The 17004-nt window shown below is 35.7% G+C and overlaps 1 protein-coding gene across 1 annotated transcript; it reads right to left on the reverse strand.

Annotated features, from left to right (window-relative positions):
- Positions 1-662: 662 nt before the first annotated feature.
- Positions 663-16774, reverse strand: LOC135105629 (vesicular integral-membrane protein VIP36-like). The gene is given in 8 exon segments (XM_064013972.1): positions 663-4269; positions 4841-4901; positions 5979-6145; positions 12412-12577; positions 13236-13344; positions 13782-13893; positions 13896-13985; positions 16586-16774. Coding segments are annotated over 8 exon segments (1035 nt in total). The 5' UTR covers positions 16764-16774; the 3' UTR covers positions 663-4117.
- Between the last annotated feature and the right edge of the window lie 230 nt (positions 16775-17004).

Raw genomic sequence — 17004 nt, forward strand, 5'->3', positions numbered from 1 at the left:
AAATTAAAACTTTACCAGTTGTACTTTATTAAGACATTTATTCAGTGCTAGAGGCATGAATTTACTTGAGATGAACAAGTACAATCTTTCAGAAAACTTTGAGGCATTTTGAAAAAGTTTAAAGACTAGATTCTACAGTAGATGAAAAAAATTCAAACAAGATTTTTTTAAGTTGCAGTGTTTTTAAGTGTATGGACAGTAGCAGCATGTGGAGACCTCTGTTATGCCTTCCCCTTGAGGGAACTTTAAGAACTAGGCAGTAAATCCCAACTAAAATTTTCTGTTTTCCTTCCCAAGACATATTTTACTTTTAATGATAGTTATTTCTATATTTGTATAGTCTATTTTCTCTGAGCTAAAATGCTCCATAAAGATACATTAAACTTATATATTCACATAAGCAGTAACTGGTATTTTATGTGGGCAGTCAATACCACTCAAGGAAGAGTTTCAAATGCTACAATTTTATTCTCAATGTCAATTTCAAGAAAAGTGAAAAGTTGCACAAAATCTTTTATATATATATATATATATATATATATATATATATATATATATATATATATATATATATATATATATATATATATATATATATATATATATAATATAAAACTGTCTTTTTCCAGATGGCATACAAGAGGGAAAAAAAAAAAATGCAATTGAAATGTTAAATTTACTGCAAGAATCACCAATATCCTCCCCTCCTTTTTGTTGCCTTTTACAGTGCAGGTAATACTGACATTCTACAGCCCCATATGTCATGGATGATATCCTTTTCATTAATTTCTTTCTTATGCAAACATGGATTTTGAACATATTTCTAGATTCAGTGTGTAGAAACACATTTTTGGCCCACCAAGAGTCAGGCTGTGGTGTTTGTCTTTGGTTAATTTGCAATGTGTTGGATTTGTTTTTAAAGTGACTATCTAATCAGAGATTCAGTCCACAGCAAGGGTCTCTCTTGGCTAATTTATCCTGCCCTCAGGTCAACTTCTTTTGTTTCCATGATGCTCAAAAGGGGTCCATGACACTTGTATATTGTGGTATACAAAGATGATAATGGAGAACTTACCACTCCACTTTGGGAAACTCTTTTTTCCAATAAAAAAAAAAAAGTTTCCCATATATATATATATATATATATATATATATATATATATATATATATAATTTTTTATATAAATAGAGGGATGGTACTTTCAATAGTATCCTGTCTCTTTTTTTTGCTATTTTGTATTTGTGGGAATAATTAGGCTTACATGAAAGTATATGTATACTTTCTTCTTGGGTATCCTGCTTTCTTATATTAAACATACTAAACTGAAAATATTATAAGAACATCTTCAATGTTGCAATTTCTTACTTAGATTACATATATTACACTATAAAAAACAAACAGGATAATCAATTCTGTTATTCCTTCTTAAATTATATATTACAACAAATTATGGACAGGATTATGTGTTATGTAAATCCCTTAGCATTCTGTTGTAATTTTTTTTAAAGTTTTGAATGGAGTCTCCCTCATGAGACATTACAGAAATACTTTCTGTAAGTGGACATCTTCAAAATTATGTCCTGTGACAAGTTATCCTGATATGCATATTAATGATAATCAATTGCTAATATTTCTAACAACTTACAGGTACTTTACATCATATAAAAAATACGCTAATGTTTCAGCTACAGATCTTATGAAAGACCGAGTCTAATTCTAAGAAATGTACAGCACATACAAAACTGTTATAATTTACATCATAAATGTTAAACTTCAAGGTGGGTGTGCACTAACATGACAGCTCCTTCAAAACTGGCTTAAAAGCTTATGACTGAAAAAATTGTGTTATGCCTGGCATCATTATATCATATTGGATCCATACAACTTGATAAGACTAACAATCTAATGTGGAGAAATGAATTTTATAATAAGTCATCCAAAGGGTACACAAAAAGTCCACACGAAAATATAACCCATAAGACTCAGAAGAATGATATAGGAACATGATAATGCATGCAGCTGATGTTCCGTCAGGTTGCCAAATTTCTGCCTATGGAGACGTGGTGCACCAACAGCCATACTGATGCAATTATGTAAATAAATATACTATTTCCACAATTTTTCTTATGAGTCAATACTCTGGCTGGGATTTCAGAAATTAGAACAAGGCTAATTAATTAACATTGAAAATATAAAATAAAAAAAATAAGGGAATGGCAAAAGTGTACCAATCACCTGTCCTGCCAAGAGGATGAGGTGACAGGATGGAGCTTCTGGGTCAGACATATTTCTTAACAAGAGATGAGTTTACAAATCGGATATCTTTAGACTCGACCATGTATCTTTGATATGGATCATACAATTTTCATATGGCAAGTTCACAGTGAAGACCAGATTCTGATGATTTTCAATATTTGTAAGGGGATTTTCATGGACTTTTCAACATTCTGAAATATCACGTATGCCCTACCAGATGTCAGTTAGACCATGGGAGTCATAAGCTCACCTAGAGGGCTGCTGTGCCAGTGTGCACTTACCTTTGTTGTGTTGTTTACTTATGGCATTATGCAACATACAAAAGGATTATGCTTTGATAGGCATATTCCTTCTGTATGCATTATTTTTATGATTAAACATTAAATGAGATGTGTTATGTAACACAAGCATACCAGACCTGTAAAAGCATTGGCAAAAATGGAGCACCGGAAGAAACATATATGCCCTATTTAAAAGGTGTGATTTACTGGCTGAAAGCACATGTGCCTTAGTCAAAAGGTGGGGTATGGTATGCAAACTGAATACCATTATGTAAAAGAAAATATTATAGCAGGTAAAAAACAATGATGTTACTAAAGAGGTTTCATGTAATTAATTAATCAGTGCAGACATTCAGAACCTCAAGATGAACATCCAAGAGAGAGAGAGAGAGAGAGAGAGAGAGAGAGAGAGAGAGAGAGAGAGAGAGAGAGAGAGAGAGAGAGAGAGAGAGAGAGAGAGAGATATCTGCTTAACAAAAGAACTTAATGTTTTCATCTGGATTCCTATTTCCTAATTACTTTTATTAATTTATTCTTTTTTTCAAATGCTTAATTTCAAAAAGGATTACCTCTCATAAGAAGTGAAAAGAACACTAAAACAAATTCAAGCCATTCATAAATAAGCCCATTACATTTAACCATGTAAGTGGAGAAGAAACATACCTCAAATTTCAAATTATAATTTTTTTTTTATTTATTAAGCTGACCCATTTCCTTAAAACCTGTTTCCTGAGTTACACATTTTATCTGACTGACAGAAAACCACAGGTAACAAATAACTACCTTCAAGAAATCCAACTGATAAAGTTGTATGGTAGTCTTTCTAATAACAAGTGGTGCCTCATGACTAATTAGGCAAAAATAAACTGACATTCTTAGCCCAGCAGGTAATAAAATTAAGCAACACAATCTCAAACCAAGGCCCAAGCCTATAATCACTGGAGAATCAAAAAATCAGAAGTTATTTAGTATATTCACAGCACCCATAGTGAGATAGTCCAGGTTTATGAGAGTTAGGCAGGTCCCACTTCCCTTATTACCTCAGGATGGTCTATCTGGCTAATGTCTTTGTCTACAGTATACCAACCAAACTTAGACACTACAGAATTGATGGACAACAAACGAACAATCCTGGCAAGATTTGCATCTCATGAGTCTAATGCCCTACATGCTTTCCTTTGAGAACTGATTTTTTAGTAGGTACAGATAATACTTAAAGATGTTCAACACACATTTCTCATGTCAAAAAAAAGTCCAGTTACATCACAAGTGCTCACTAATATACATACCAATGTACACAGCTTCCTACCAATCTAAGCCTCATTCCAAAATATACACACTTGCAAATTGTAATCTCAAGAAGTGCTTACCTTTAAAATAATTTAAATTCCATGAGATGAAATTGAAATTAAGGATTATTTGAGCTAAAAAAGTGAATGCATGAACCTGCAATCAAAATAAAAAAACAAACTATGTGCGCTCATGTGCGCGCACACACACACACACACAAACACAAACACACACACACACACACACACACACACACACACACACACACACACATTTTACAAGCCACATCTTAGTAAAATCTCTTGCGTTGTTGCTCTTGTTGTTTGGAGTAGATGAGTCCCCCTATGAAAACACAGGCACAGATGAGGACTACACCCACTATCAACAGCAGCACCTGCTTGCCAGTACTCAGGGAGGAAGGCTTTGGATCCTCCACATGATCTGGTGGAAAAAAAGTGTATTATCTTACCACCAACTCAACACTATATTCTAGAGAAGATTTAATTAGATATCTATCACTAAAATAAATACAGATATATCAAAAAGTCCACTTAAGGTTGTCTTTGCCCATTTGGTGGGGAGGCAAATGATTCATCTGGCAGTAGTGTATATTTTATAAAATGAAAATGAAGTGAGTAAAGATACAAAGACCCTATTTATCTTGGACCCTGATGATCATTACTGTCCCTATGTTTAAGGTGTTGTACTTCCTTCTCCCAATCAAGGGTTTTATCTCATGTGAGGGAATGGCATATTTTCCTGCCTTCAGATAAACTTCTCAGTGTTACATTAGAAAATAATCATAATGCATTAAAAAATTGTCAACAGCATAATAAAACTGAAGTGAAAAAATAATTATAACGTACTATGTGGTAAGAAAATCTACTAAATTAATGTATCTCTGTAGGCCAATTATCACTACTTAACTTAGAAAAAAAACTCAGCTCTTGAAATGAGCTCAATACTTTCCACAGTAGCTGACATAATGAAAAGGTTTCAGTAAGAACCTTACCTCTAGGAGCTTCAAAAAATGAAGCAGAGGGCATTATGTTGACACGTTCCTCCAGTATGTCCTGTAAATCAGAGGTATGGTTATAATACTGTATGTGGTGACATTAATCACATGACAATTTTTTACCATTTGTATAAAAACTATAACATCATAACAATCATTTGACAAATCCAATCAATGAAGATTACCCTACATCTTGCAAGAGTTTCCAGGAACAAGGCATTTAACGGGGATAGATACTCGTATATGAATAAATGGATAGATACTGCATTTGGCATCCTCTTCCTTTACTACGAACTTGAACTGTTCTAATGATGCTAAATCAAAACCTCAAACTGCTTCGTACTGAGCATTTACACGTGGCCTCCTTGGGAATTCAGCTCTCAATTGTACTGTCTTCTCATCTGACAGATTTGACAAATCAGCTGCTGAGATGACACTGCACCACACCTAGGTTGCTCTGAGAATACCTTCATCTTCACAATCCCCATCCTATAGCCACCTCTCCCTCCTCCTCTCACTCGTCAATATTTGTCACAGCACTGTAGTCTTTTGGTAGTGATGCAAATACAGGCTGTTCTGATGACAGCTGTCTCACACAATCCTGCTTGAACCTGGAGCACATCTGACAGATTTGACAAATCAGCTGCTGAGATGACACTGGAGCAACTTCTCTTGAGGTTGGAATTAAAGGCCCTCTATTAGCATTGTCTTCTAAAAAAAAAATACTAATTTTCACTGTAAATATGTCCTTTCTTGTGACAGTGAAGCACACAAGGGCACATGCCATATGTATAAGTTTCCACTGTGGATGGTGTCCTGAGAGAAAGTGACCTCAGCCACTCCCCTCCACCTGACCTATGGTGTACAGTCACTGTATGACCTTAGCAACTCCCAAAAATTAGGTGTTGGGTCCCATATACCTAAACCATTGCTATCATCACTAAAAGCAAAACATTTTTAGTATTTTTCACTCTTATTAAAAGTGCATGTATTCAGATTAATTTTGAAGCAATGAATAATTAACATATTAAACAAAGATAAATTTAGCAGAGTAATGGGACAGAGGAATCTCCAAAATGGCCACACCTAAATGGTCAGTATATAATGGTTTCATTGTAAACATGCTTTGGCTTACATCATCAGGTGTGGAGAGATCAAACATCTTGAGGGAGATGATGTCATGGGTATCACTGAGGTCACCTGTGGCTGCTGACACACCCAGGAAGTAACCAACAGGAAGCTTTACCCCAGACACAGAGAAGCACTGCCTGAACTCCTGCTTGTTGTCAATATCTGTGGAAACTAAAACACAAATCGGGGATAGAATGAACAAAAACATTCAGTACATATTTGAATAATTACAAATTTCAACAGACACACACACACAAACACACTGGGTGACGCTGAGGAGGTACCTGAGACAGCTCTATATTTTGAGGGAGTTTCTCCGATACGACCATAACCTGGGAGCTACTACTGCTTTCAAATGAACTTCTGAGTACCTGACTACTGATGTGACATGTTACAGGGCCTGAGTAACATCTCTACTGCCAGTACTGAAGGTATTATCAAGTCTTCCCTGTACTGTTGTGAGCCACAGAAGGTAAACAAGGTTTTTTTTTTTTTTTTTTTTGTTCTACCTCATAAAGGCTCATCAGCCTACACACTCCTGTTCCAGTAGGAGAACAGGGTCTCTGTGGTACCATTGCATTGCCCACTGAGGTATATGATCTGTTGTAGTGAAAGTTCTGCAGCCAATTTATTGTTTTCACTTGAACTAATCTTAATGTTAGTTCTTAATTTGTTCAGTATGGTTTTATAAGAATTTTATTTAGTAAAATATTTTGATCAGGAATTATAAAAGGGGAGACATTCCTCCATTTCCACTTTAAAAGTGTCATGTATTACTTGAAGTACAATTTTCAGTGTTTTGATAATGTGTAGAGTAAGTCCCACTATACATATTGTAATTAGTGCATTCTCTACAATATAATGTATGTATTTTATTATATACTGTACCACCCTCACCGACCTATACATGTAAAGAAATTCTATTGTTGAACTCCACACAACAATGGCACACTTCATTGGGTCTAAACTTGAAGAATTAGTGAAGACAAAGGTAGAAAACGAGCTTGCTAATATAATCAGCAGCATTGATGGTAGGGAAAGCAGAAGTGTAAGTAAGACGATTAAGGATGCAGTTGTTGTTATGCTGCCCAGCCTGGCCAACATAATTTCAGTTGCTGTATCTACGGTTGTATCTACTGCTTTCAAGGAATTCAGTGATAAATTAGAAAACAAGATCGCAGTAATGCAGAGGAATTGCCTCTGCTCAAGTATGAAAACGAAAAGATGGAGCAGTACTCCCGAAGGGAGAACTTACGTGTTTCTGGACTAGAGGAAGAAGAGGACGAAAGTGAGAAGGTGCTGGAAGCTAAAGTTATAGAACTTGCTGATACTATTGGAGTGAAAATTGAGCAGGATGACATTTCTGTTGTTCACCGTTTGGGGAGGGCCAGGAAGGGAGGTAGGCCAGTGATTGTGAGGTTTTGCCACCGAAAGAAAAGAAATGAAATTATGCAAAATAAGAAAAAACTCAAAGGTAGGCAAAGAAAAGTGTATATAAATGATGACATGACCTCCTTAAGGGCTAAAATGTTGAATATGGTTAAGGAGCAAGAAACAGTGAAAAATGTGTCCACAAGGGAGGGGAGCATTCTTCCATGGTTGCACAGTGGGGGTAGACCTGTAGTTATAAACTGTCCAGATGACTTGGTATTTCTACTCCTGATTGGAAAAGCTTAAATCTAGATCACTTAACAAGGGCCTAGGATGATGCTGGGGCACAGCACATACTTGGGCATGATAACAGTGTTAATGTAAATAATATTAACTCTGTTCAGTTTGTTCCTCCCCTGGATTATATTAATGTGTTGTCTCTTAATGTTTGTGGTATCATGTCAAAGTTTTTATCTATGGATTTTGTTAACTTTATTAAAGATTATGATGTGATTTGTTTATGTGAAACTAAGTGTGATGATACTGATATGATTAATGTAAAAAATAATATGGAAAATATTGGCTTTGACATTGTCTTTAAGAACAGAAGCAAATTAAGCAGGTTTAAATCTGGAGGTTTACTCATGGCCATCAAGAAAAAATGCTAGTTTTAAGTGGAGGCATATTAGTAACACTTATGATTCTTTACTTTCAGTTAAAGTTGATAGAAGTAGTATAAATTTTGGTAGAGAACTGGTAATAAGCTGTGTTTACATTCCTCCCTCACACTCTAGATATGGTAATGAAGAACACTATGATGAGCTGGATGATTTTTTGCTTACTTAATCATATGATGATTATGTGCATGTACTTTGTGGCGATTTTAATGCTCACACTCTCACTATGTCTGATGTTCCTTCTGATGCTGCTGAGGACCATGTGTCTGTAAGTTTAACTGATTTTGGAATAACTGAGACTAGAGCAAACCAGGACCTAACCCCAGATAGGAATTCATATGGGAAAAAGTTGTTGGATGTTTGTAAGAATCATCAAGTTTTTATATTTAATGGAAGGTTAGGGAAGGACTTCAGCATTGGCAAACCTACTACCACACACAATACAACTATTGACTATTTTCTAGGATCACCTGTGATTATGAAGTATGTTGTAGTTTTTAAATTATTAGATTATGAACCTTTGTGGTCTGATGTACACTGTGGACTACATGCAAGAATCAAATGTAAGATACAAAGTACGGTGCTTGTTGTAAACCGAGAGGCACAGGAATCAAGACAATCAAGTGTAAGGCCAAGTAAATGGAATGTTGAAAAAACAATTTCTATATGCGAGTAATATTGATGAAACTAAGATAAATGAACTGATTGCAAAAGTGGATGAATTACCCATGGATGATCTTAATCTAGATTTAAAACAAATACTGATTGAGCTGGCACTTGCAACTTTCCCACCATATAAGAAAAGATAATTCATTAAAAAGTCCAATAATGCCACCTCAGTGGGATATGATAAAGAGTGCTGGGCATCTAGAAAGGAATACCATAAAGCTAGACAGAGGCATCATTTGCATAGAAGTAGTGTAAATTTTAACAACATGATCGAGAAAAGCAGGAAATATAAGGCAAATCTAAAAAGAGTGAAGAATTTAGAACTTTTAATAATAGACTTCCTGTAAATGTTGGTAGGTATCAAGGTGTCAGTAGAGAAGATAGGATATGTAACAAGTGTAATGTTGAGGTAGTAGGAGATGAATTTCATGTTCTTTTTGAATGTACAGATGTGGAAATTGTTAGGTTGCATAATATGTATATACCAAATTATTATATAAATAGGCCAACACAATTCAAATATGTTTTGTTCATGCAAAGTATAAGTTCAAGTGTGATGAAGAAATTATCTTTGTTTCTGAGGATGGTGCTACGCATGTTTAGATAAATAGTGTGCAAAACAGGTCAATAGTTTTTCTAATTTCTTAATTAGTAATAGTATGTATCATTATATATGCATACACATTTTTTTAATTCATTTTTGCCATTGCTTACAGTGTATTTCATTTGTATGTGTTTTTTTTTATGTAATATTATGCACATTCTGTATATAATTTATAGTGTTTGTATTCTTTTTCTGGAAAGCTGTGCTCCATACTTTTATATAAAGTCTGAGCTTACTCAATAAATCAAATTAAATTCAATTCAATTTACACACACACACACACACACACACACGCACATCTATCTATCCATATACAGTAGGGTATGCAACAATGCATGGTTGTCACAACGTACAACTGCAATAATGCACTGAAGTTTTAATAAATATTTAATCGGAATAACATACCAAAACTGGCGTACCTTGCCACTCATGCAAGCACTGAATTTCATGAAAAATTTGATCAGAATAACAAATTAAAACTAGCAAGATGAACTTGCCATTCATGTGAGCAATGATATTTTAATAAAAATTTAACTGGAATAACAAACTAAAACTCGCAAAACTAACTCACCAGCTGAGCAAACCACTGCTCACCTATCTGCTGCCTGTCCCTTCCTCCCTTTTTTCCTTTCCTCTCCCTTCTTTCATCTTGTCTCAAACCTCCCTCCCTGTCACCTCCCCTCCCCCTTATCTGTCAGAGATAAGGGACAAGGGAATGAAACCTTGCTCTCTCTCTCTCTCTCTCTCTCTCTCTCTCTCTCTCTCTCTCTCTCTCTCTCTCTCTCTCTCTCTCTCATTTTAGGTAATTTTTGTTTCATATTTTCTCACTTTTCTCCTTGTATACATAATTCCATTTTCATTCTTAATCTGTCTCATTCTATTTAGCAATCCTAAAGATTGTTCTTACTTTCACACACACACGAGAGAGAGAGAGAGAGAGAGAGAGAGAGAGAGAGAGAGAGAGAGAGAGAGAGAGAGAGAGAGAGAGAGAGAGAGAGAGAGAGAGAGAGAGAGAGAGAGAGAGAGAGAGAGAGAGAGAGAGATCTGACTTAGGTGGGATTTACTGTCTATCTATGCACGATGCCAATAGTAGGTAAATGTGACCCATACTTGTCAAAGCAGAGTGAAACTTGGGATGGTAAGAATTTAGGACTCAGCATGAAACTTGTGAGGGTACTGCATATATTTGTTGTATTATCTCAAATGCAGTAAGGCAAATGTGCTTATTTTGATGTATTTTCAAAATTGGTGGAATTTTTTATATTATTTTCTGGTTTCCTGGAAGCAATGAATTTTTTCCCCTTGGTTCTATATATATATATATATATATATATATATATATATATATATATATATATATATATATATATATATATATATATATATATATATATATATATATATATATTTGTTTTATGTAGGAGGGACACTGGCCAAGGGCAACAAAAATCCAATAAAAAAATAAAAGCCCAATGAGATGCCAGTCCCAGAAAAGGGTCCAAAGTGGTAGTAAAAAAATTGAAGGATAAGCGTCTTGAAACCTCCCTCTTGAAGGAATTCAAGTCATAGGAAGGTGGAAATACAGAAGCATGCAGGGAGTTCCAGAGTTTACCAGAGAAAGGGATGAATGATTGAGAATACTAGTTGATTCTTGCATTAGAGAGATGGACAGAATAGGGGCGAGAGAAAGAAGTCTTGTGCAGTGAGGTTGTGGAAGGAGGGGAGGCATGCAGTTAGCAAGATCAGAATAGTTAGCATGAAAATAGCGGTAGAAGATAGCTAGAGATGCAACACTGCGGCGATGAGAGAGAGGGTGAAGACAGTCAGTTAGAGGAGAGGAGTTGATGAGACGAAAAGCTTTTGATTCCACCCTGTCTAGAAGAGCGGTATGAATGGAACCCCCCCAAGACCTGTGAAGCATACTCCATACATGGACAGATAAGGCCCTTGTACAGAGTTAGCAGTTGGCGGGGTGGGGGTGAGAAAAACTGGTGGAGATGTCTCTGAACGCTTAACTTCATAGAAAATGTATTATCTAGAGATAAGAAGTGAAGTTTCCAGTTCAGATTATATGTAAAGGACAGACCGAGGATGTTCAGTGTAGAAGAGGGGGGCAGTTGAGTGTCATTTCGGCAGGTGCCTACTGCCTCCTCCCCTATTTATATATATATATATATATATATATTATATATATATATATATATATATATATATATATATATATATATATATATATATATATATATATATATATAATATACACACACACACAGTGGAACCTTGGTTACTGAACGCCTACCTTTTCGAACAAATCAGTTTTCGAACCAAATTTTGAATTCATAATTGCTTCGGTTGTGGTACCATAATTCAGTTCTAGGACAAAGTTACTTGATTTCAAACATCAAAAGACATAGTAAAAGCTGCCATTTATTGCTAATTTATAGTTTCTATAAATATTTACTTAATTTCTATATATTTGGAAGACAGACACAGAGTAAAACAGTAATTCAATCTTTGAAATAAGGTAAATGTGATCTTATTGAAAAGCCTTGATGTAAATGGTTTTCTGCTAGCTCAGGAGTAATCTCGATCCACCTGTGGCTTGCTTGGTGACCCACAATGCCATCCTTACTGCACAACTGCATTTTCCCAGCAACTTTTCCTAACAGCAAGGTATTTAAGTGTTATGATCACCTTCAGTTTGGTGGTAAGTGGGTTGCTCCTCTTTTTGTCATTCTTTAAGGCTTCCCTCACTAGATCAGTGATAAAGAGAATACCTGCGTGATGAGTTCTGTGTCACTAAGTTCATTCACAATACATCCTTTCTGGATAAATAATTTGTGAGCTGGAGATGTGAAGCAGCCATTTTGGCAGTGGGAGCATCTGTCAAAAGCTAAGACAGGGTGGACTGGTGTCCAGGAACAGATTAATACATTTTACATTGATTCCTATGGGATAAAGTAATTTCAATTGTTAAACATTTAGGATTTTGAACTGCATTCAGGAACGAATTATGTTTGAGAACCGAGGTTCCACTGTATGTAATCTCCTCAATGGTCAACCTCTTATATGTTAACTTTAAAGGTACTGATCATAACAACCAAATAGATACCCACCTGTCAGTGTGTCATGGACATACTTAATTGAAATAAATGTGTCATGGTCAAGGTTCCTGAATTTAGACACACAGCCAGCACTCAACTGGGTGTGGGTACCATCCCGGTCATGGTCGTAGTGAAGGCTGCCATTGTTAATCATTGCAGAGATATATGGGTGGCCATGCTGTACAGAAAAGAGAAAATTTGTGCTGAGCTTTAATATGCACAAGACTTTACAGGAGTTCAAATGACATGAATAATGAAACACACTAAAAACTTTACATTACTCAAAAATTTCTTTACCTTTCTTACTCCTTTTACAATCACTTGAAATCTCCTTTACCATTAAACTGTTAATCAAGGGCAAGAAGACAGATGGCTGAGTGGTAAGCTAGCACAGAGAGAGAGAGAGAGAGAGAGAGAGAGAGAGAGAGAGAGAGAGAGAGAGAGAGAGAGAGAGAGAGAGAGAGAGAGAGAGAGAGAGAGAGAGAGAGAGAGAGAGAGAGAGAGAGAGAGAGAGAGAGAGAGAGAGAGAGAGAGAGAGTAGCTCTGCAAAAGAATAGCCAAGAATGAAACCAGGGGATAGGAGGGAGGAAGGAAGGCATAATAATGTGAAAAGACAGGAAATTCAAGTCATGAAAATACTGTAGAGTAAAAATATATGAACATGAAGAGTTTGGCTGATTAACATTAATTTTTAGTGAGACATAATAATAACTGAAGGAAATGATACATCTATATGGCATATGTCAGCCTGGCTGCTTGTCAGTTGCCCCCCCCCCCACCTGTCTGTTGCTTTGTCTGTCTGGAACTTGTTCTTATCATACAACTTCCAAACTTACATTATGAGGTCCATTGTGATTGCTGTAGGTGTCCAATATGACTGCCAGGCCACTGAAGTAATCCTTGCTACCAAACACCTCTCCTTCTTGCATAGGATCCTTCACGTACCTTTAGAGATAGTAGCTCTTAGTAAAGTCTGAACATAGCAAGATCATCAAAAAAAAAAAAAAAAAAAAAAAAAAAAAAATTGTATACAATATTTTCTTCACCAGTGTTTAGAAAATTCTTCACAAAGTTAAGGTAAAAACATATCCAGATGAGAATCTAAAAAAAAAAAAAAAAAAAAAAATCTGAAAATGAAGAATGTACCAGATGACAATTTGTCAAAAAAAGCAAGAGTTCAATATAATTCTGTATTAAAATTATTTTTTCAAAATAATTAATTAGTAATCAAGGAACCTATAACCTTGAAAATAGTACTGTAAGGTGAGAGAAAGATACGAGTCATGGTCCCTAATCCTAATAAAACTAATGAAGTAGCTGTACTATTTTGACCTGGAATGTGTCCCTTAGAACCATGACAATTAAGTTTTTAAATCACCTACCAAAAGGCAAATCCATCACCAAATAGGTCCTTCCCTCGTCCATGGACTTTGAAATGTATCTGCATTTCCCAGTTCCGCAAGTAACATCCTACTGTGTTCCACACTGCTCCACGTTGCTCTGAATGTCACCTGTTAGTCTGATGTAATTGTTGGTCACCATTGTGGTCCCAAGAAAGTCCCAGTAAGGTATGCTAGTGCCCATACCTGTGAAAACAAGATATTCACATTAATGTGAGTGAAGGAGTTACTTTCTAAGAAGCTCCACATTAAGTAAGAAAAAACATTAAGTAAGAAAAAAAGTGTGTGTGTGTGTGTGTGTGTGTGTGTATATATATATATATATATATATATATATATATATATATATATATATATATATATATATATATATATATATATATATATATATATATATATATATATATATATATATATATATATATAAATAAAAACCATCATGAGATTAGAACAGATATGAAGCCAAATCAAGTCCCCCTGACTTCTAAGTCTGTGGCCTTAGAAAATCAGGGCACATAATGAAAACCTTGGTTAAGATTTCTAGAGATAAAGTTCAATGAAAAATGTATGAAGCCTAAACTGAAACCATATTGTGTAGACATCCTAATTATGACACCTCATTCTCAAAAGCATCTATCTACCTGTCTGTCTATTCATATACCAGTCTGAGATTCTCCTGGTGAGAAAACTCAGAGAAAAGTAAAAATACTGGGAAGAGATCCCAGTACCCCATTTAATTGCTCTTTACAATGTTCTTTCATTGGTGTGCCACCAGGCTGTGTCTGTCATTACACTCTGCCTCACACTCCACTAGATCTGGCAAGCACTTTCACACAATTATCATTTATTCAACTAATGTAAGCTCATCTTCACATCTTAACTTGTTTTATTACAGATGTGCTATGAAAAATTTTGCAGATAAAATCAAGTCGCTTCATAATGGTCTTCCTTTGATTGAGAATATGTTTATACTGGAAAGTCTATCAAGACAGCATGAGTGAGATAAACCACACACTTGCTTGTTGCACCACCAATGAACATATTCCAATAATTTCATGTCTGCCTGATTGGGGAAACAAAGTCATTAAACTCTGATGTCTGAAAACAGGAGGTCATCAATGGTGCACACGACAGACTGTGGACTAACAATGTACTGGCAATGCCTCTTGCCTCTGCTGCTGTGAATCTAATGTTTTGGTGGAGTCTGATTAATAACTACTGAAATTCCTAAGTCTTTATGTGAAGAGACTCTTTCAATGGGTAAAGCACCTAGGATATACTACTCCATATAATAAGAGAAAGAACTACGAGAGAACTGTACGTAGATGGACATGTTTGTTTAAATGTCAGGACCATCTGAGTGTATACTTTCTTGTGAAGAGGATGACACCTTTTTGAATGGTTCCCACCGTGGCAGGACATTAATGTGGTTACCCTGAGTAACTACCCATATAAAGCGAATGAAGTTACTTGTAAAGGAAAAAAAAAAAAAAAAAAAAACAATTACAGGTAATAACTGAGAAAGAAAGTCACTCCAATAATTTTGGTTTTATTATAGTTTAAGCCATTACACACTACGTGGTAATAACCTACCTCATTTTGTTCTTCTCACTATTCACATCATTTCTAATGATTACACTACTTGTCGGAAATTAATAATAACGCCACAATAGGCCTGGGAATGCACAGCGCTCTCAACTTTTTCTAAGTCCACAGGTAAACATAAATGGTGTATTGTTGCCCTGAACTTCAGTTGTTTAATGCTTTGAATTGTGGGTAGCTGCTGGATAGGATCACTGTGTCTATAATTCCTCAGGCCAATCACGTGCTACCACCACTTAACACCACGAGTTGCACCAATAGGAAGTCTCTATAAGTACCCATAAGCTGCCGCGGGCAGGTTAGGTTAGGTTAGGTTCCCCACAGGCCCCCAAGCTTGCTTGAGGGATTGGGGGGCCGTGGGTAGAGATTGGGGACATTGGCTTAAACTATAAATTTACCATAATTTTTAACTAATGTGACTCGGAGGCAAGTTTTCTTAACTTACCTTCATATTTTACCATTTGTCCACCTTAATTCACCGTTAATTTGGTATTCCTATGGCTGGAAAGGTGTGGGGAATATTCCTGTATGCCCATGCCTATGAATACTGAGAAAAGTAGGAGGAAAACAAAAGAAAATAGGAAAAATAAGGAAAATTTTACCATTTCCTTTCTTTCCTCAGATAATCTTATTATTCTTTTGACTTAATGTGTGTGCAAGTTATTACATCTATGTTCTTCTTGATTAAACATTTGCATGAATAAGCACTTACTTGAATGGTCCTCTTGGAAGCCATTCCTGAGCACATCATTTCTTATGGGTGTCTAGGGTTCCTGACATTATACCTAATTTGCAGTTGGAGATTCACAATTTTTTCACTCGAGATTTTTGTTCAGATTTTGTTAGACTGTTTGATTACACATAACTTAACTTTGCATATACTGTTATAATGTTACGTATATTTTAACTCTGCACACACAATAATAATAAACTAAAAGTCAATGATATGATACCAAGATCTCAAAATCCACATAAGAACTGATGCATTTAACAATAATTTCCACCAAATAACTTTATCCCAAGCTTCACAATGGTGCTTTAATTCTGGTACAATTCAAATCCTTCTATGTATGACCATAAATGATCACAATACACGTGGATCTCTTGGTGCATCAGATAGTGATTAGGGCCGGGGCCAAGTCACGTCAACAGCCAAGCTTCACTTCTCATATTAGTATTCTTACCTTGATAAGGCTTCACCAAGGAGTGCTCCCTCACCACATAATCGTGCGTCCTCCACTCCCCAGCAGATGTGGAAGAAATAATGAGTGAAAACACGACTATGGCACAATGAAATAAGATATCCATAGTGTTGGAAGCCCAAGTCCGCTGACCACGAACAGCTGACGGAAGGCAACTCATGCACCTCGGCCGTGTCTTTTCATAACCTTTCCTCTTCTCTTTCCGCAGCCATAAATCTTTACTAAACACGTTATTTTATCTCCTTATAATAAGTTCAAATTGCCGAGAAATTATTATATGCTTAAAAGTTTTCGGCTATTGGAAATAATATTTTGAGCCGAAATGTCAAAAAAGTTGATTTGCGGCAACGAATTCAAATTTCACTCATCCACGGACATGGTGAATTTAAAAGTATTTGCTC

This window comes from Scylla paramamosain, chromosome 12, assembly GCF_035594125.1.
Source record: "Scylla paramamosain isolate STU-SP2022 chromosome 12, ASM3559412v1, whole genome shotgun sequence".
Classification (NCBI taxonomy): Eukaryota; Metazoa; Arthropoda; class Malacostraca; order Decapoda; family Portunidae; genus Scylla; species Scylla paramamosain.